Genomic DNA, 21,826 nt, shown 5'->3' with positions numbered 1-21,826 from the left:
AATGATAAAACCGCCTTCCCAGCCCTGGCACAAGAAGCCACTGGCAGTACTCCTCCAGATCCAGAGCAGCCAAACAGGCCCTCAAGTACCCTCCTCACCTGCCCAAAATGCGTAAACAACCATTGCAGCACCGAAACCTCAAAACACAGGTGTGACATCAATAGATGCCTCCGCTGGGCACAGCCTCTTGTGCTACACGTGTTCACCCAAGATATTTCCCTCCTACTAATTTTGTGACTGATAGGGCCATCACCTTCTAGCAGAGTCCAGTCGATGTCCTGGTTTTCAGGCTTGGTAAGAGCTGGGTACTTGTTGAAGAGGTTTGCAACGAAGGCCAGGTTCAGTTTGGGATTTCCACTGACCACATCAGCCGGCGTGACGAACTGCCGGCACCCGAGCCGGTCTGCCTGCTGCAGCATGTACTCTGCTCTGCGCAAGTCGTCCTTCTCCTGCCAGCAACACAAGGGACAAGAGCTGTCAGTGAAGAGATCGGGCTGCAAAGCAGATGGGAAGCTGCCAGAGCAATGTCACCGCTCCACCCGCCTTCACCAGGCATCAGTTGCTAATCAATTCAGCACTGAAGAGATGAAGCACCCACATTAATCCCTTCTGCTGTTGATACACTTGTCCCAGTTTGTGTCTGCTTTTCCTAGCAAAGCCCTTTCCAAGTTTCTACGCTTTCCATTCTTTTTAAATTCTTGGGTCCAAAGCATAAGTGGACACATCCCCAAGCACAGAAAAAATGCAAAATATTTCTCAATTATTCATGTTAATTGGCAGGCGGTGACCAGGTCTGCAACAGCCACTCATTTAAAACATACCCGAGGTGCGTACATGCCCAGTGACACTTTACACACACTTGAAATTAAGATACCAGGTTACCTAGAAGTCACGAGGGCAATGACAGGGTCACAAGTAGCAGTTGTACAGTGTGAGGACACAACAGCCTGAATACTTACATTGAAACCCGACATGTTAATATCGATCTGAGGCTCTCCTTCCTTCTGCCCTTTAGGTGCAATTTGATTGAGAAGGTGGAAATAAGCTCTAGAATCCTGAAATGGGTGAAAAATAAAGCTCAGGTTGCATAGCACGTAAAGTACAGCAGTGCATACACCATAACAATTCATTTCAAGCTCATCTTTACCAAGTCACCGTGTCTAATTGGCTTATGTACCTTTACTGAATTACCAAAATCTGTAAGCTTGACAGACAATAACAGAGCATGATGGCAAAAATCCGGGCAGCAGAAAAGAAAACAGAAAAGGAAGAGGTTAGAAATATTTAAGGTGAATAATTATGGTTTTTAAACTGTTCGAACTCTGCCTTTACTGAGCACTCTGCTGTGCGTTTTTCCAAGGCCTCTATCCCAGAATCCATTCCAGTTGTCTTTTTCTTCCCACCTGTTAGCCAAGCAAATAAGCTTCAGAAACTTGATGGGGTCAGCTTGCAAAAATTCCCCACTGACCAGGAGCCATCACCACCCCCTGCTTTGCACTACTGCAAAGAGTGAGGAGAGCCACCCCTGGCATCTGGGAAATCCTCTGTGAGCCTCCCCACTCACATTAGTACTCAGCTGAGTGTAGAGAACAAGGGGTCTCACCTCCCTTCCTCTCCCAGGCCTGTGACATTGTGGGTGGTGGCATTTCATCCAAAAAGAGGATGTGGAAGTCACACTCCCCAGGGATGCAGCTCATTATTGCATCCACCTATGTGGATATTCCAAGGGCCCTTTAGGTGCCCTTGGAATAGATGGATTAAGAACATTTGAAAACATATGAAGAACACCACTGATTAAAACACACAGCAGCTGTGCAGCAGGATCCCACCGGAGGAAACATTCGTGCAGTTCTGTGGCAAGAGATGGCAGCATTATGATACCTTAAATATACTAGGAATGAAACCTCTGTTAAACCTGTTATTTGGAGCATTAAGGTTAAGAAAGGTCCTGTCTCTGCATTAAGGGCCTCATAGACACATGCAAACACAGCCCTGGCAACTCCCAGGCTTTTTCCCAGACGCGTGTGGCCAGGAGAGGTCTCAGTACCTTGATGTCTGTGCTGAAGTTATTGATTTTGTGCCAGCCTGCATTTTCCAAGTGGAAGTTTGCCCATCTTAGGAGCAGCTCTTCTGGGGATAGTTTCATAAGGTCCTCCAGATTTTCACCATCACGAAGTAAGGCGGCCAGTGCTGGAAGAAAAACACTTGTGAATGAATGGAAGGATGGAGTTTCAGCAAAGGACCGAGCAAGCACAGTGAGACTGCTGCAGCATGATGTTCCCACAGCAAGAGGGATCTGAAGGGAATGAAGCCATTGCAAACACATTCCCAAGGAAATGAAGCCTTCCTCCGCCTTGGCACCGCTGCCAAGAACTGTGGGTTCCCCATCCCTGTAGGTGCCCAAGGCCATAAGGATGAGGCCCAGAGCAGCTGAACTAGCAGGGGGCAGCCAGCCCACGGCGTGGGTTGGAATTGGATGTGCTTTAAGGTCCATTCCAACCCAAGCCATTCTACAAAAACAAAGTACAAACGCTATAACATCCACTCGGACCACGCCAATCGTGCACATCCCACCCAAGCAAGCCAACTTCTCAGCTACAAACCAGCTGGCGGGCACTCGGCCTGGCGCACGCCCTCGACGAAGCTGACGGCCAGCGCTCCCCTTTCGGCAGAGGGGAGGGAAGAGGCGATGGGGCCAGAGGTGGTTGCACGAGCAGCGCGGGCCGGCGCAGGCACAGCAGCACATCGAGCCCCTCGGCAGCGTGGGAGCAAGTCGGCATTCACGCTCTGCAAGTTATCACTTAGAGCTTCATTTACCTTCATTTCTGCTGAGCTCAATGTCGGCAAACAAGCCGATCTTAATGATCTGCCAGAGAAGCCCAAGAACCAGGTGGGGTTTCCCTTCCCTCAAGTCCTCCGCACCAATATTGACAACATGACACCCGATGGCGGATGCAGAATTCAGCGCCAGGTTCAAGTTCTCCTGCAGACAACACAACCACGTGAGACACAGCCCAGGGAGATGCCACTTTGCCTCTCATCCAGCGCCGGCAGAGTGGGGAATTCCCCTTTGTCCTCACTCCAAGAGCTCAGAGGAAATGCTTCCAGCTGCCCCGGGCTGAAGCTTTAATGGAGGCTGAATCAATAAGAACTGAAGGAGGCACAAGGGTTTAATTTCAGCCTCTGGTATTTAGTTTCACCCTTTGAGTCGGTTGCATCTGGTGGCATCCACAAGAACATGGATGGAGAAGCGTTAAGGTATCCATGCACATGCACGTCTGGGCATCTGTGCAAAACCAACCTGCTTTACTACGAAACAATTCAAAGAGTCCAATAACCACTTTGCTTTGAGAAGACAGCACTGTATCTAATCACTACAGCAACACAAGTAGGAACAGCATTTCAGCCATTTTATCCCTCTTGTCATTAAGTTATCATTCTTGTCTTTTGAATAATACCCATAGCACTGTGACTGCCAATTGCACACCAGACAAAACTGCCTTGAATAATTCAATGCAAGTTATAGAACTCTTTCCTTTCCATACATCCACAGTAATTCTTTGAGCCGCTGTGCTGAGTTTCCCATTACTCTGAGTGTGCATTTCTGCCAACACACAGAACTGTCTCATACCTGAATTATGAACGGTGTGAGTTTCTTCTTGTTAATTGCTCTTTCATCAATTGTATCCGGAACAGAAAGATTGATCATTTTGCTGTCGGGATGAAAAACAACAATATTTGAACAACATCCAGTTTTGAACCTCAACAAGTTGTTGCATTACTACAATGCTCACCACAGTACATTTCCTTTCATCTCCTTGCTTTTGTGGGTTATTCTGGTTTTGTTTTTCTAAATCAAGGTTGTGTAAATCAGAAGTTAATATTTATGTTATCAAGACTGTATTTGGAATGTATCTGAAACTAATAGCTGAGCCTGAAACCTTAAACATCTCCCTAGCCACCATTGATCTCAGCTGCTGGAGCAAAAAGAGCACATGTATTATTCACAAGTGCAGTCACTGAACTACTGAAGACTCATTGCTATGTTGTCAGGTGCTGCAGTGTAGTAAGACAACGCTCTTCCTCCTGTTGTACAGATGTGCTACTGCTGACAAGAAAAACTGCACCAAAAGAAGTGCAAACACTGAGAGCTTAGCGGGGAACGTGTGGGCAAAATGGATTTTTAATCAACAGAAAACACAACATGTTTTTACTCTGTATTGTGAACTACTTCCTACTCAGTTCAGTCTTTGCCTGAATCACTGAATAACTCGAAACTGGGGAAATAAATATCACAAGGTGAAGCAAAGCTTGTGCCAAAGTAGACGCACCACACACGGAAGTAAAGCCTGGGTGACTGAGCCCTTCTTCATACACGCAACGGTGTATAGATGCATTGGCCCACAAAACCAGCCTTAGCATGCAATAGGAATTCCCCAACCCGGGGAATTCGGGGGGTTTATTTTGTTTGTGTTTTAAAGTCAGGAGCCACCAGGACTTACCACAGCACAATCCCATCTCCCACCGCTTTGAACAGGTCGTCTGTATTTGGGTTCATTGGAATAACGTGCCTACAGTCAGGGTCATTTTCCAGGGCTTTGTTTATCCAGTTTACAAAGGCATACTTTTCTTCCTCTGCGATTTAATTCAATTTAATGTAAATTTAATACAGACATCTTCACAACATAGCAAAGATTTTCCCAGAACTGTGTACAATAGCCCAGAAAAAAAAAAACACACTGCCACTATTTTATGGGATACACAGAGTTTAAAGAAACCTGACATTAACTTCCATCTATCAGAACATTCTTGTCATTTACCCATTACATCTTAGTCACGTCCAAATGTGACACAAGGACTTCACCTCAATCTGTGGTTATTCAGCTATTGGAGGAAGAACTGCACGTGGCAGGCTGCAGAAACCTGTTCTTTTTTTGCCTCCCCTCACCCAAGAGAAGAGCAGAGAGTCAAAGATGTACCTGAGTATGAGTGCTGCGTTCCCTCACTGGAGAGCTCTGAGGTGCCCCCAATGGCACAGATGCCTTCCTTCCTGTTGATGGCTTTTCTGAAAGTTTTAGCAATGTCGCTGCTTTTCACCTCTTGGAATATCTACAATTGAAAGGGCTCTGTTAGAGTGACAAGAAACACCTTCGTAAAATGAGAGGGCTGCAAAAAAGAAGCAGGAAAAAAAAGCTACATTCTGCTTCTCAGCTTTGAAGCAAACTCCGTGGTACAATCAGCAAACGTGAAGGGCCTAGCAAAGTTGTAGTGGGATTAAATGCAACAAGGGCAGTGGCAGAGCTCACTCACTTTTTAACCCAAACTGTAAGTGGCCATTGAGGCAGCAGCATGTAGGTTTGCAGTAACCCACACAAATTTACCTTCCCACGTAGACTTCATGAGACCAGGAGCAAAAAGTGAGAACATTGCAATATGAGAGCAGGTCTGCATGCAGCAGCTTCCACGGGACCAAAGCTGTTGTGCAATTTTAACCTTTCCGTGTAAGCCAGGTGCTCACGTGACTGTGACTTCAGTTCACACACAAGGCTTTGTCCACAACCCACAGGAGACAAAAAAATCGCCTACACATCGACACAATACATTGCCTATGCAATCTATTCTGCAGTAACCTGTAACAACAGGTAAGGTTTTCTCTATCAGGCTTAGACTAGCTGGTGGAACGCCCTGCATTTCACGGCAGAAGGGTTCTTTTAGCATGGGATTACACCATGTGGTTTCTGCAGGTTGCGTGCCACGATTAGTGGCCTTGAGGTCCCATAGAACTGAGGAACCATTAAACAAATGAAAGGCCAAATGAATGACCTTTGAATAGAAGGTCATTCGAACACTGAATAGTTTGAACCCTCAAAACATAAGTGAGCTGGTTCTAGCCAAACTGAAAATACAAATCAAGAAGTGTGTGTACCTTTATATTTGCTGGAGTAGTGGGATTATGCAGCTTCATTGAAAGTACATGCTTTAATGCTAAGGTATCACCAAGTCACTTGACCCCAGCCTCAAGGGGTTCATGTCTTACCTGGTACCAGAAACCCCAATAGAATTGCTCAGAGTTGGAAAACAACAACAGCTCTGTTCACAAAAATCCTACAACTAACCACTGCTTCTGCTGTATAGACTGGCTGCATGTCAGATGTTTTCCTGGCGTTTACTTCATCACTGGTACCATTCAAGTCTGACAGAAGAGATTTATTTCTTCCTTCCTGGGGCAAAGTTAGAGTTATGGACCACTTCAAACCAGCAGCTGAGCCATGCACCCAGCATGCAAGCGTTCACAAACTGCAAACAAACACCAACTTACTAGTTGACTCCGAACTCAAAAGTTCAGAGGGTCTGAAAACAATTGAGGAACAGAAAGAGGTGAATCTAAGTTGACATGAGAACAGTTCCCTGAATGTAGGAGGAGAACAGCTCCTCTACATGTATTTTATGATATTATTCTTCCAACATTCAGAGTATAAAAAGGATGAAGAGATGGATATCAAACCAGCACATCAGAGGAAGCATTCTCCTTTTGAGAAGACAAAATAAAGCAAGTTAACAATAAAATCTGACCTATTTCTCAAGGTTGGACCCATCTGCCAACTTCTCCCACCTCCCTACTCCCGTCCTTCCCTTTTAAGGCAACACATAGATCTGAACTTTCCTAGATTGACATCTGGAGTAATTTCAAAGTGTGCCTTTAAACACCCTCTCAAATCTTTAGCAAGTACTTGTAGTCCAATTAAACTAAGAGGAAATTACACTGCTTCTCTGGGAAAACAGGCATTCATCCGCACGCCTGGAAAAAGAGAGTCGCTTCCAGTCAATCCTTGGAGCCTGGAGAACTGGAAGTCTTTTTTCCAGTTGCCACCCCACATGGAAATAGAGTTCTAGCCTCCAATGGGCTTTTCATAAAGGAAAACCTTGTAGGAGAAAATTGTTTTGTTTGAAAAACAATGCTTTTCCTGTCCAAACCTACAGCCTGATAACAGCACAGAAGAAATCTTAGTATATGACCAAAGAGCTGCTTGTTACCAGGAAAATCCTCAAAAGCAATCTGTCTGTGGAAAGAAAACTAGAATTAAGCCAAGATCAACCCTTTTCAGACAGTTTTTTTGCCTTTGTCTAAAAGGAGACCCCTAGACCATATACCAGACTGATGGAAATTCAGAAATAGCACTTACATAGACAAACTCTTCAAAACTAATCTTCCCATCCTTATTCTTGTCACTGTCGATCATGAGCTTCTGTATGATCTCTCTCACTTTGTACCCAGGGAGAGGCAGGTTGGCTTCCTTGAAGAGCTCGTGCAGCTCATAGTCACAGATGAATCCATTGCTGTTGAGGTCTGGGAAAGAAAAGGGATGGAAGAAGGCAATTTAGAAACACACCAGACACCCAATGGGACAAGCTCCAGACAGTGGGGGAGAAACACCATTCCCGTGCTCCAACGTGCTTTGTGAATGATGCAGATGGATGTCTACAAGACATGGAGTTTAGGCAGGACATCCTAGCGTGACTGGTCACAGCACACCTGTTTTAGGGCCACGTTGCATGGAGCATGCATCTTCACTGAAGGCAGGATCTGTGTAGGATGCAGGCACACAGTGGGACACCCACACCAGAAGTACCAAGCCCAAAAAGCACACATTCAATGAACGCTACCCAGGAAGCAATGGCACGAGTTCAGTACACATGGCTCACCCTAAGAGAGGGACACTGTGTGTGCCACGAGCTCAGCCTGGCTTTGTGCAATTGCAGCTTCCAGGCAGAGCTGAGCAAGGCCGATCTCAGTGCACATGACCAAGCCTGGCCTAAGAGTTGTGCAAGAGAACATCTGCGTTCCCATAAATCATCTCCAGAGTGTTACTTTTTGCATCTGAATTGCACCGCAGCTGCTTTCTGCATCAAAAATAGAAGGTCATGAAACTCAGCACGTTTTTGCATTCTGAACTGAAAAGACTAAGTCAGCTCTGCATTTACTTTTTAATCACGCTGATAATGATGTTCTCCACTTATCGCTGACAAAAAAGTGCTGCCAGATCTTTCAGTGACGACTATGAATGCTCTGCAATGGCATTCAGCCAGCTACCAAGACACAGCAACACAGCACGGCATGCCATGATGCGATCACCTACATGACTAGCTTGTTGTTTTCTTTCTCTGCAAGTGGAAACCTTGAGCTTTGCATGTCAGCGCATCCCAGCCCCTTTGCAGATAGCGTCCCATCCACAGACCACACAAACCCAACAGCCCCGCTCTTTCTGCAGACAAGCAAGCTTTTGCTGCAGTCACGGAAGGGCGCAGGTTGAGTGCTATTTATAAGGCAGCAGACTCCCCATAAGGCTACAGAATTCAACTGAGCTCGAGCAGCAGCTCCTGCTCCCCAAACACCCTTGCAGACCACAGCCTGCACGATGCGAGAGCCACACCAGCCCCAGCAATGCTGGCTTTTGTTCCCAAGGGAATCTCACACCGCAGCCACAAGGATCGGTATTTATGCTTCAAGGAAGACTCTTTCTACAATAAAAGAGTCGGGGTGGCTCAGAAGTCCAGTTTGCTAGCAAATTTTGAAAGTCAATTTACTTCTAATGATGTGTCAGTAGTGGTTTTTAAAGTTGTGTTTAGAAAAGAAATGTTCCAGCAAGCAGCATGTCCTCATCACCGCTCCAGCCCTCCTCATTTTCCACATCCATATGGGATTTTAAGATTGTTTTCAGAAGTTAGCAAGAAAGTGAAATTCAAATGCTTCCTGGCAGACGTCCAAAGGAACAGTCCCTAGCCCTCAAACTAAAGAACAACATCAAGCCCAGTCAATTAATAAATACATTAAACTACTTCATGAGATGTCAGTGTTTACAATAATGCTGATGAATTAAAGTGGTTAGGGACAATGATTAATGATTGCAACTGGCTGCTGTCTGGCCTTCAATTTCAGAATTTTATTCCAAAATAATATAAGCTTACAAAGGCAAGCTTCATTAAACAGTCCAGTCTGAGATGTCATCAGTGAGCTATTTCCCCTGCAGATAAATCACAGCTTCTTCCGTTACAGCTTTCTTTCTTACTGCTAAATCTAACCACATCATATGCATCTTTTTCCTATCTCATTTCCAGAAAGAAAACAAAACCAAAAAACAAAAGTACGCAGATAGGGAAAAGAAGGGATTTGCTAATCTCCATGGACTATTAGCCTGAAATAGAACTTCAATTTCACCTCCAGCATGCCTTAAACCAACACCCACTGCTTGAGCCTGAGCTTGGCTGAACCAACCACGATCCTTTGCCACGCTGCCAAATAAACAGGTGAATCCAGAAACACCTGCTTATCCCTCCTTCCAATCAGCTCACCACCTAAAAATGAAGTTTTACACCATAACACATAACCAATTGGAAGAGCTCCTACTGGTGAGAAACGCACCTTCACGCACCCCAAACCAGACGGTTCTTCCAACGCTTAACAACATCCCAAACGCCCACCTCTAAGAATTACCCTTCCACAGCATCCTGGGAAAAAAAAGCTGTCACTGATTTACTTCATAGATTAAAAGGAAGCCTACATCCCAGACACTGTGGGAGGGGATTTACCAGCAAAGCAGGTCTGTTGGCTCAGGTGCAAGACCCCACACCAAGCCAGAGTTCTTCCAGTAAAGATAGTCTCACGTCAGGCTCTAGCTGCTCAGCCACAGGAAGGCACATTTAAGCGTTAAAGCCTGCTGGATGTGCTAGCCCATGGATTTGGCTTGGCAGCAGAGCCCAGTAACTAGCAGCTCACTGCGCAGTGGAATTTGGACCCATTCTTTCCCTAACATGTCAAAAAGGCATTATGCCATAGCCCTGTCAGCACGACAAATAGGCCTGAAACCCCATCCCATGAGGAGCTACTTTCCTACTCACACTCCCCCTCAGAAAACACGGTCAGTATATCATGCAGCAGCATTACAAGATTCACCTTTGCAGCACCAGCAAGCTCTGCAATTGTGTGCAACATCACTGCCAGTCCACCATATGGTGCCTTGCTGGATGTCCTGCAACAGGGTCAGCCTTCGGACAGGAGGGGGTCTAAAAGCTCACTCCTAACAAAAACCTGAAATGGTATCCAACAGCTGAAGAGGCTGTCAAAATAGAAGCTATCCCAAACAAAACCCGTCGGCATGCGACCCAGAGTTACTAATGGAAGAAAGCAAAATTGTTTTACCAGACAAAGCTACAGCCTGGATTCATTATAATCTGCCTGATGGAAAGGAAACTACAGCACATCTGAAGTTTCCTATTTCCACTGAAAGATGCATCGTGCCAGCGTGCTCAAGCTGCCAAAGGTCACAGCAGTGATAGATGGCTCCATCTTCTGCCCATATGCAGGTGGCGCAGCAAAGCCACAAAAAAACAAAACCCCAAAGCTGCTTCAAGCTCTGGCTCAGCTTCCTCCAGACAAGTCCTTAAAATAGCTTAAATAACAGGATGCAAGAGGGGAAAGTAACCACACATTGCCTTTTAAGGACACAGGCTCTCAGCGGGGCTCTGGAGCAGGGTCACAGATCCCTGTTTGCCATAAGCTAGCATTTCAGAGCATTGTTTTACCACCTTGCAGCATCGAACAAAATGTTCGTCTGTGCTGTTTTTAAGCACTTAGCATTTCCAGAAAAGATCCTTATCTCTGCTTGTTAGGAACAGGGGGAAGGAAGGCAAATAAGCAGAGCAAGACTGCGGATGCTGTACCGCTGTTCCTCCAAGTGCCACCATTTGGCTAAGAGCAAACAGAGATGCAGCAATAGCTGGTTGTTGAATGCTGGGAGCTGCTTGTCTGCACTGCAGCTAACTTCAGGGCCTTATAGCATCCTAGACAGTTATAGAGCCCAGGGTGGAGGTGGCTCCTTCATGCACAAAAGAGAGCAATAAAGATGCTCTCGACAGACACCATGGCAATGCCTGTGGGTTGTGCCATGCCTAAACCACACAAACCAAAGGCTGTTGAAAAGCACAAGCAGAGCTCATCATACCTATGGGTATATACTAATGTCTAATTACCACATTTCTTGTTACTTAGGTTTTGACACTTGCATTTAAACTGAACAGAGATCCACCTCCCTTAGAGTGAGCTGGCTTCCTAACATACATCACTATCTGAATGGGTTTCCCAGTGCAAAGGCAGCCAACCAACCTCACTGACAAAAAGCCACCCCATTGCAGCCAGGTCAGTCATTTCAAGTTTATTCAGGGACAGAAAGGGCTGCCTGCATCCTACTTTCAGCAACACCTGCATTTAGAAGTACACGATGCATTGAGAAGCACGACGGTCGCTCTCCTCTCTGTACCAGCTGACTCCTACCTGCCCTAAAGGTTTGGGGGGAGGAGCAAAATGGGAGAGCAAACTGCCACAAATACAGCTCACTTCATGCCCCACCGCTATTCTGTGAGCATTGGTTACCTCTGAAAGCCACTTTTCCCTGCTGCAGGTTGTGAATTAACAGCAGGCCAGAGCTTTGATCAGATGTGAGGCAGCACTCGAGCATCACGGATGTGCAGCTGGGAGGGGAGCAGGGGTTGGCCTGCCTGCACAACCCACTCCCGCCCAGTCCCAGCCCCAGCTGCAGACTCTGACCTCAGCCTGCTGCTGCCACCCTGCTCTGACCCCTCCCTCCCATCCTCCAATAAGCCCTATGAGGAAGCCGAACCAGCAGAAAACAATTTCTCTCTGTCATGTCAGCTCTCTGCCCACCTAAGCTTCCCCATGCCTGCAATGGGTTCCTGCCACACCAGCCCAGGGGAGGAGTGGGAGCAGGCAGAGCATCCTGGAGCATTGCCCACCACCAGGGAGGTGGGACCTGGGGAGACACGGATCCACCAGAGGGCACCTCAGCGCACAGCACCCACAGAGCCCTTTATCATCACCACAGGTGATGGCCAGGTGTGCAGCTACTAATTAGGCTTTGCTACATGCACACCAAACTCGGTGCCTACAGAAGTGTAGCACCTACATTTCCCCTCTGCCAAAACAGCCCAAACCAGCACTCCCAGGACCAAGTCCCAGAGCAGTGGGGTGATGGGCTGACAGTTGGATGTGATGATTTTAGAGGCGTTTTCCAGCCTTTATGATTCCATGACACTAACTGCTGCCTGGCCAAAGTAACACAATGCCCACATCCTTCCCTTTGTGCTCCTTGGCTAGAAGCAATGCTCAGAAGCAACACAGCTGCCAGGTGACTTTGGGCATGGAGAGCAGGAGAGCGCCCACATCCTCTGGCATTGCTGCTCCCAGGGGTGGGAGAAACCCACTGCAAGCACACAGCAGACAGAGGCAAAGTGCCCTCCTCGCTCCCACTTACCAACTTTGGCAAAGGCCTCCTTGAGTTCCTCCAGCTCATCTTTGGAGATCTGCATGGTGACAGCCATCTCATGGATTTAGGGAGGACCTAAAGAGAGAAAAGGGCACTATGTGAAACCAATCTGCACTCAAACACAGGCAGTTCTGAACAACAGTACAGTAACAAGCAGCACTAAGGCCACTGTAGCTCTCAAAGCCACATTTGCCTTTCCAATAAGAAAAATAGATGTGTAACTTGGAAGATGGGAAACGCACTCCTTACCAAGTCAGAAATCCCATTCGCTTCGTTAATATTTAGCTCTGTGTATTTATTTTACAGGCTGTGTTGTTCTGCACACATAAAGGCAACTGCTGCAGGTGTGTGCTGCAGTTGGGAAGAGTCCCACATCCAGGGATTTTCACAGCTTTGAACAACACAAACCTAGGGTTTAAATGTTAATACAAGAGCAACCAAAGGGCTCTGCCTGCCCATTTGCCCACAGAAAGCACACAGCTATGAAAACCAAATAACAAAGATCCTGAATAGTACTTGAATAAGGTCGTCTTGCACAAAGGAAACAGTCTTTTTGGCCAAAGGAAGCAGTCTGTTTTTCAACAACAAAACTGAATAAACACCCATTTCCCGGAGTCAGTCTCTCACATGTGCCATAATCCTCTTCCAAACACCAGTTTGGTGCTACCTGCTAGCCTGGAGAACAGGTATTGCCATAGGGATGGTGAAATGCCAGTGATCTGCCCACGTCCCCTTCCTGTGACATTTGAGACAGCAGCAGCTGATGATGTTGGCACTTTGGTCAATAAAACAATAGAGATCGGTGATTTATTGGATGTACAAACGGGACAAACTTTGTGCAGTGGGCTCTCGTGAACAAAAAGGTGCGTGCAGCTGAACACAGCCCAGCACACACACAGCTACAGCTCGAGGCTTTTAAAAATGGGGATGTGGGCAGGCTCCATGTAACTGCTGAAGAGATTTGCAACCCAAGACTTTCCAGCTCTCGCTTTGTTAGCTACAAAGTGGAAGACTAAAAGGTTTCCTCCTCTGCCTATGGGAACAGATGCAGCCTGCTTCTCTGCGAGCAAAAGGATGAATGCAGATTTACAGACCTTCAGAAGAGGGGATCCCAAAGGGCTGGCTCATTGCTGGAGTGAGAACCCAGGCTGGGATTCAGCAGTGCCTGTGCTGTGATGAGCAAACCTCTTTTGTTTGAAGCTCCCAACTGCTCCATGAGCACTTGTTTGGTTAAGAACGCGAGTTTGCCTATCACTGTAAATAATCACTTTCTGCAACACACCTCACTCAGTCTGGAAAGAGGAAAGTCGTTAGACATGAGAGTGATGGGCAGGCGTGGCACCCTGGGAACGCAGCACCCATGGGTGCCAGCAGCAAGGAAAGGCACCAAGAAGCTGCACCACTGCAGAGGAGAGCTGAGCAGAGCCCACCTCCAAGCTCAACAACCTTCATTGCCAGGCTCGTGCTGCAAGACCAGGGCAGAGGAGGAATTACTGCAAAACCTGGTCAGGCTGATAGAGCAAAGAAAGCACCATGGTTAAATTTTTAACAGCCACCAGACCAGGACCTTTGCTGTTAGTGAGCCAGCTTCACCTGCAGCACTTGAGCAGCCCCATCCTCAGGGCCTCCAAAACCTGGGTGCTTTTCCAAGGGATAAAGGAGTTGCTCAGCAAGAAAAGTCAGCTCTGAGAGAGCTCAGCGCACGCTACCAAAGGTGGATTTCACAACTGGCAGAAACACGCCGGTATTGAGATCAGCAGCAGTTCTGGCTATGCATGGCATCACCTGGCAGGAGAGGCAGAGCTCCAAAACTTCAGCCCAGCCTCCCTCACCACTTTTTGCCTGAGCCTTGTTTATACCAATCCATTTTCAAGCCGTCGGAGCTTGCCTTAAAAATGGATTTTCAGAAGCACCAGCACCTAACCCCTTATCAGAGCCTAATTTGCTGCAGTCTCTCCCATCTTTAACAGCAGAATGGGCAGCTGAAATAAAATAAAAGCTGCATTGTTTGACTTTATCAGGAAGGGATCACGCTCTGGATACGCCCTGCAGTTGTTGTTGGTGTGGGTCTTCACTTAGAGAACGATTTCCTTTCCAGTCCCCATGCTTTTCATCTTAGCAAGTCTATAAGAGAGACCTCTTTTCCTGCCACTTTCTTCCTTCTCTCCTTCTCCTCTCAACTCGAACCAATAGAGAAAAAGCAGACACCTGACCTCGGTACAGCCTGGGAAGGGGAAAGGGTAGTATGATACAACAACACAGCATAGGAAAAGGTCAGTGGGCCACAGCAAGCTACAGGCAGACAGGCTGGGAGCTTCCAGCAGGATTAGTTGCGGGTGGTGTTGTTTGGGTCGGTCCCCCCCGCCCCTCCTTTCCCCCAGAGGAAGGGATTACACCTCCACTTGGCACACAGGGCTGGAGAGGCTGGGAAAGCTTTTCAGTTTTCTGCTTTGTTTCTTTTTAATAGCTAAGTCAAGGGCATTCAGAATTGTGTTTTTCATTCAGATACACTTTTGAACAATCAGCTTTGTCTTCGTGGACATAACCCCCCCTTTGTAATGCAGCACTGGCCATCACACATCAGCTGTCTCACCCAGATCCAGCACCGCAGTCCTCACACCTCACCACGTCCCACTGACTCGTGCTGGGCAAAGCCTCTGGCACAGCAGGGCATGCAACGCTGGCCAGAGACAAACTGTGGTTCAAGTCCCATTGTAGAGGAAGGAAGGACGGACAAACGAATGAGGAAAACAAAAGATGATAGAAAGAAGTGATCCCACACCCATTTTGTACACTGGTGTAAAGGTGTAAATGGGAAGGCCCACTGGTTAATGTGCACCAAAACAGGGCATTAAAGGAAGAGATTCCTGCTCAACCCCATCCCAAGTCCTACCCCCATCCCTTGGGCACGGAGCAAGAGTTTGTGGGGCTCCCCACCATCACAGTGCAGCAGCAGCTTCCCATAGCACACAGCCACGCTGTGCTTGGAAGACCTCACTTTGCAGATCAAAGCTGCCATAAGTGCATCTCAGGTTTTCTAGTATCAACTCCCTTCTCAGATAGGAGCTGCATCATGTTCCTGTGCAAACAAGCTTTATACCTTCTAAACACACCACAGCCACTGACTCTGGGCCCGTTTATTTGTGCTCCAGACAGAACTGCCATATTGGCAGGTCACATCCAGTCCTCAAAGCTCCTGTGCTTCCACCACCGCGAGCCACCTGGAGATGAGCTGCAGCAGGGATGCTCCATCCAAGGGATGGGTGCTCTGCTCACATCCCACACTTGCAGCACAAGTGCGAGCACCAGGAGCCAACCAGGGCCTCTGGGTGGACCGACTGCTCAGACAGCAGCTCCAGGCCCTCCTATCCACTTAAAGGGTCCCCAGACACAGACCCAGGAGGGAAGCAGTGGGAGCTGCGTCCCATGCAGGGGATTGGTGGGAAGGAAAATAAAACAGTTGCGAACCTCTCTGAAAGATGGAGGATTAACCCGATTTTAAGAGGACACAGCAGCCATATATCTCCTGACAGCGAGTCACTCTTCCAACAGAAACAGAGCTGGAATTTGCTTCTCATCCAAATGGAAGAATTTGCTTTCTTAGCAGCTCCCCACTCGTTTGAAAACTGAGCTGCTCTGTCCCTCCCAGGCCCACCCCTTTCTAATATCCCTACAACTGACTGATTAACAGCACCGACTTATTGACTCAAACAGGCACACACAGAGACACATTAACGTGTCAACAAAAGCGTATTAAAGAGTCCCTTTTCCATTTGACGAAGACAGACAAAGAAAAGGAGATAGGACCTGTCTGGGAGCAGTGACTCACGCAGCGTGCATTCCCCTTTTCAGAGGAACCTGTGGTTTTGCTGTCATTTCGTGACAAAGGCTCCAGACACGAGAAGGCAAATCAGTCACCATTAGTAAATTAAAAATACTTCAGAACTTGCACGTCTCTGACCACTGATCAGCAAGTGTCAGTTTTGCTTCAGGAATGAGGAGCCGGACAGCCAGGCTATGAGTAGCCCTGCAGTCCTCTACAAGTGTGTTTCAGCCCATCCCATAGGGCCAGCAGCTCCATGTCCACACAGCACAACGGTGCAAGCTCCAGAGCTGCCAAGGGACAGACAGACAGACAGACACATGCACAGCCACCCCCATGCAGCAGCGGCACACCCAGCAGCTCTGCTGGCTCCTTTTTCTGGTCCAGCCCAGGCAAAGCCTTTGGGGTTTTGCAGACAGCAGCTTCAAACTTGACAGCTGAAGGGAGAAGTGAGAGCCTGTGGCATGCAGAGTCGGTCTGGGGAGCCCTCCAAGATAAACACTCACTGCTGCTTTTTGGGGAGACGGGGAAGCTGAGGGACTGATGGCCTTCGAGCGAAAACCAATCAAGCAATCCATCCTCTCCTGTTCCTCACCAGCATGCATTTGAAACTGTTTTGTTCATCAGCTTCCTCCCCAGGACAGCGCTCACTCATTACGTGGGGTTACTGGCAAGCATCAGGAAGCACAGAGACCTGAATTTGGCAATTGCCTTCCAGACAGCCACAATCTGAGGCCGAAACCACACCTTGCCAGGCCTTCGTCTTGCACCACCTGCACCCAGCGCCTTGCCAGTGGTGAGACCCATGCAACAACCATCCCCCAGAAGTGAGTTTGCTGCTTGCTGCTCTTTGCACCAACACGGCACTCCTGCATGCAAAGCAGAGGCAACCCCAGCACCTCAGTGAGCCGCTTCCTCACCTTGGGAGGGGAGGTGCATGCAGGCTTTGAGCAGGCATTGCTTTGCAGTGCTGGACTTGAGCTGCATTCTACAGCTGTGGCTCTCCCCTCCCAACCAATTTCTACAGCGCCACGCACCCTGGGCTGAAGCTTCAGCTCTGCTCTCTAAACCTGCAACATTTAATGATTGAACAGCACCAGGCTCTCATGCCTGCAGAGCAAATACCTGCACTCAGCTTTATTTCAATGGGACAGCAGCTCTCCCCATTCAACCATAGCACCAAGCAGGCCGAGGTCCACCTTCAAACAGACTTGATTTTAATACAGACTTGATCTAAGCACGTCCCGCTCTCTCAATTGGCTGCCCTTCAACTTGTCCATCCCAGGTCTGTGACCCACCAGCCGCTGTACAGGCATTCACTGCATGGCAGGGAAGGACCAAGGTCCCCTGCTTCCCACCCTGACACAGACATTACCTCCTGCTGCTGTTTCTGAAGCACCTCTGCACCAGCACAAGTCCCATTAGCAGGTCTGCTTTTCCAGACTCTTCTCTGCTTATTTTCATCCAGGAGCAGATGATGAGACTTCCCTCCCGTTGTTACACAACTCCTCACCACTATGAGGAAAATCTGTCAAAGCCATCAGGAGCAGAGGAGCACTCTGGAGCCCATCACTGCCCTTGGATCGCGAGCAGCTCTCTGGATCCAGAAGTGTCCACAGGGCACCCACCTCCAGTTACACACTTTCCTCCAGCAGGTCCAGGTGAAAAGCCTAATTTTTCCCAGCTAGATCTGGCTAGAAGAACGCCAGGATTTTTCTGTGCAGATGCACAGCAGGAACCAGTGCTGCACAGAGGCACGGTGACTCCAGCTGTATGGAAACAGCTGCAGCAAACTGATTTTCCTAAACCTGGACAGACCAACCCATCACTTTTTGCAAACTGTTTTCTCTCTCTCTGCAGGATGGAACCAGATCCACTAGCTATGATCCTATTAAATCTTTATTAAAAACAACTGCTGAAGCCACTAGCCAGTTCACATGCCTCAGACTCTCCAGCTCAGCCAAGGGGTCTTTCTGGGATGCACCCAAACAGAAATTTCTGTGTCTTGTAGATACAGAAGCAGAAAGACAGCCAGAATCTGAGGGTGCTCAGCTACACAGCACCAACTGCCCAAAGCCTGGAAGGGTAGGGGAAAAGAAGCCAAACTAACACAAACACCCCACTCCATCTGCACAAGGGAGGAAGTCTTTCTCAGGTCTGGATGCCATCTCCGCACTGCACTGCGGGCTCACAGGTACAGCACCCCATTGGCCTCACTGCTCCAAGCCCACCAGGGTCATTTGCAGAGCACATGGAATCAGCAGGAAGTGGATAAAGCACTGCTGGAGGCACTGGAATATCAATCCTTCAAAACCTGTTTGCCAAATGCTTCTCCAAAATGCTGTACTTGGGCACACCTCTGTTTCTAGCAGAGCAGCTGCTCCAGGATTAGCACACGTTTGAGATCATAACCTACTGGATCAGTTTAACTTTTGAATTTCAATGGCTTGCTCCCATCAGTGGAAACAGAGCAATATTGTCCATTAATTCATTGTTAGAGAGTGAACCAGGTCATCCTTTCAAGACCTCTCAGGAAAGAAAGAGCCGAAGACTCATCCTGTCTGGAACTCGCAAAAGCAAAACCAATCCATCAGAGAGAATTCAAACCTGGATGCAAGAAGGGGAATGACAGGGGTCACATGTCAGCTAATGGACTGAGCCTCAGAAGGCTTGATTTTAATTCCTGGCTCTGGCACAGAAAAATCATGCTAACCTCTCAGGAAATTCTTATGCTCGTAGTAATCCTTGTTCTTGTACAGCCCCCCCAGCAAAGAAGAACATTAAACATTTCCTTCTGCCTTTTCTGTTTCTTAACCATAAATGACCAAGAGGTGGGTCCTCTTTTAGCACCCATGCACAAAACCCAACAAGGCAGCCTTCATCCTACAGCGGGAGCCCCAGAGCACTAATGGGAAAGCAGCAGATGCCCTGCCTGCGCGAGCAAGAAGGTATGAAGATCACAAGGGTGAATCAGAGCGAATTTCCTTCCCCAGGAGCAACTGAGGCCTGCTTGCTGAAACCTGCATGTTACCCCCAACATTCTTCAGGCATGCATACTTCCGTTTCCCAATATTCAGCCTGAAATCAGCCCAGTTCCTTACAAGGGCAAACCTGGGCCTCAGGCTGTGCCCTGGATCACAACAGCTGGCTAAAGCCCTTCGTAGATACAAGGCAGTTGTGGCCACAGAGCCCAGACCCATCCCTACCCACCCACCGAGCATCACGCAGCATGCTGCTCTCTGGTCCAAAGACTTTCCCTTCCTTGAGAAGTCACAGCAGATGCTTGAGCCATCGCATGACTTCCACAACAGCTCCCTGCTTTTGCCAAGGGTCTTTACAGCAACGCAGAGGCCCAGGCTGGGCTCCTCAGCCCCTAAAAGCTCCACGCTGAGAGTTTCTCCCATGTATTTGGGACAATACAGCCATTCCCAGGCAGCACCTCTGCTTGGCAGGTGGAGCTACTGATAACGAATATTCCATGATTAAGAACAGTGTTACTCAGTCTGCCGGTTACAACTCCTGCCTCTCCAGGAAGAGAAATCAACCCAATCCCTAAATTAAATCACAGCACAGTCACTGCTTGTTCCATGCCAGCAAACAAGCTCCCACAAGCCAAACACCCAGCGTGACGTTGCTGGTCCCTGGTGAGCTGGATGATAGGGAGCTTCAGCAATTAACTGTGGGAGGGTGAGCTTTGTGCCCTATTTCAAAAGGCACAGCCACAGCCAAACAATTTGTTGCAGACTGTTCTGTCAGCTCGGAAGTGAACAAAGCTGTCCTGAGGCTGCACAGCCAGGACTGAAATCCCAACAACCACACAGCAGACAATGAATGTTGGGAGAGAAGTGTGTCAATGAATACTGCAACAAAACACCAGAAACTACAAACCAAACCTCAAATGTCTCATTACGTTTCACACTGCATTATGGTTCAGAAGCAAGTGAACAGGAATTCCACCCTAGCTGATGTCTTACTGGAAAGAGCTACTGATAAAAGGAGAAAAATCTTTTCAACTATTCCCCTGCTATTTGCAATCTTGTTCAGAAAGTACTTGGGAAAAGGGGAAAGAAGTCAAAGAAAGAAGCCAAAGCAATTCAATTCATAGGAAGAAACAATGCCAGACTGCAATAAATCAGTGTTGCTGCACGGCTGTCCCAGTGGCTTTAGGAAGCAGAAAAAAAAGTTTGAGTTCAACACTCATTTTCTCTTGAGAAGATGCTAGAGATCCTATCTACCCTTAACAAAGGCAGAAACATCCATCTCAAAGATTAATGTGGAAAGCCTGGAAGAGCAGAAGGGAGCTGCCCTCTCTGCCTCCCAGGAGGTTGCCATGAGAGTGAAATTAGGTTTACAGTGACAGCAGGGTGTTCCCCACACTTCTCCATAATATAAATTGCAACAGCGAGGAGGGAGCAAAGGTACCAAACTCACAGCCACACTCCTGTACTTGGAGCAGGACAAACGCTCTCTCTGTTCAACACACCTTGATGAGCACAGCTCACAGCTGGGTCTCCTGGGACCCCACACTGTTTTGTTCCCAGCTCCAGCAGCACAGTGCTGGGGCAGACATGGAGGGAAGGAACTCATCCTGAGCACACAGCCCATCCCAGCTCCGGGAGGGCAGGAGAGTTCCAGCTGCAGAATCACTCCTCCCAGCCGGATGTCGGGTAGAACCATTGCAGGGTAAGAGTGAAGCATCGCTAAGTGACACCTGAGAGCCACAGGTTGAGCATAAACAAAACCAGGCAATGAAAAACCAGCGCTGCATGATTTTCCAACACCTTAAGTCCACGTTTTCCAGCATTTCAGGACTTGGTGCACAAAAGTGCTACAGTCAGCATTTGGGGAGGTCCATCCCGGCTCCCAGCACCACGCACTTCTGTGCTTCGGCCAGAAAACATCGCAGGCAAGACACACTCATCAGCTTGGAAACAAACTGCTGCTGCCTGCGGTGCCACGTGCACTTCCCAACGCACAGCAGAGCAGCAGCTGGAGCCCAACCCCTCCGGCAACACAGCCCAAAAGCTGGGCGGCCAGCAACCATTTCCCCACAACTCCCCACTCTTTCTGCAAGGCGTACGGTTAAGCATTCAAGCCTGGCTGCAAGTTGAAGCAGTTCCGCTGTTTAAAAGCCTGTGAGTGGGGAAGACGTGCCCCACATGGCTTTGTGGGAAGGCACACCCAGAGAAGGAACACTCCGCGACGCAAAGTCGGTCCCCGCAAAGTCGGTCCCAGCACCCGCCGTGCTCTGTTTACACTCCCAGCTCAATCAGGTGCACAGATAAGCAACGATCCTCCACCAGATCAAAGACTCGCTATTTGCCTTTCCACCCCACTTTCGCCGCTACCACGCCAGCAAATTGCTACGCGTTTTGCAGAGGGAAGAATAAGGGAAGCAATAAGAAGCAGCACCAGCAGCCGCGGGGCAGCGAGCAGCACATAGCCCTTACCTCGCCTCGCTCCCGCTGCGCCGACTCAATGCTGCGTGCGGCCACTGCATCTCCCACACCCACAGCACAGGGAGAGCCCACAGCTCTGCCACCAATGGGGAGAGCGGGCAGCAGGGCGGCACCGAGCATCCCACAGACAGGGAGCCCCAGCCCGGTACCGTGCCAACATTGCTCAGCAGCACGAGGCACTGAGAGTGAAAGCTAGGCAAGCAAAC

At 48.4% G+C, this 21,826-nt stretch overlaps 1 protein-coding gene across 28 annotated transcripts in view; it reads right to left on the bottom strand.

The window, feature by feature from the left end:
* The window catches only part of PLS3 (plastin 3), a 44,486-nt gene that overhangs the window by 5,006 nt on the left and 17,654 nt on the right, over positions 1-21,826 (bottom strand). For 12 of the 28 annotated variants that reach the window (XM_040698793.2, XM_046939980.1, XM_015278234.4 and 9 more), the window contains 10 exons: positions 12,327-12,413; positions 7,185-7,348; positions 4,980-5,109; positions 4,503-4,635; positions 3,632-3,713; positions 2,818-2,983; positions 2,048-2,190; positions 1,178-1,204; positions 960-1,055; positions 254-449 (listed from right to left, as the gene is read on the bottom strand). In XM_040698793.2, the coding sequence (XP_040554727.1) occupies positions 254-449; positions 960-1,055; positions 1,178-1,204; positions 2,048-2,190; positions 2,818-2,983; positions 3,632-3,713; positions 4,503-4,635; positions 4,980-5,109; positions 7,185-7,348; positions 12,327-12,393 (1,204 nt within the window). In that variant the 5' untranslated portion in view covers positions 12,394-12,413. Of the gene's footprint in view, positions 1-253; positions 450-959; positions 1,056-1,177; positions 1,205-2,047; positions 2,191-2,817; positions 2,984-3,631; positions 3,714-4,502; positions 4,636-4,979; positions 5,110-7,184; positions 7,349-7,534; positions 12,415-18,591; positions 21,639-21,826 lie in introns of those variants that run through there. The other 16 variants (XM_040698797.2, XM_040698796.2, XM_015278238.4 and 13 more) reach the window with 6 other exon arrangements.

This window comes from Gallus gallus, chromosome 4 (assembly GCF_016699485.2).
Source record: "Gallus gallus isolate bGalGal1 chromosome 4, bGalGal1.mat.broiler.GRCg7b, whole genome shotgun sequence".
NCBI classification, from domain to species: domain Eukaryota; kingdom Metazoa; phylum Chordata; class Aves; order Galliformes; family Phasianidae; genus Gallus; species Gallus gallus.
Note: the sequence above shows the minus strand (reverse complement) of the source record. Positions and strands in the feature narration are given on the sequence as shown.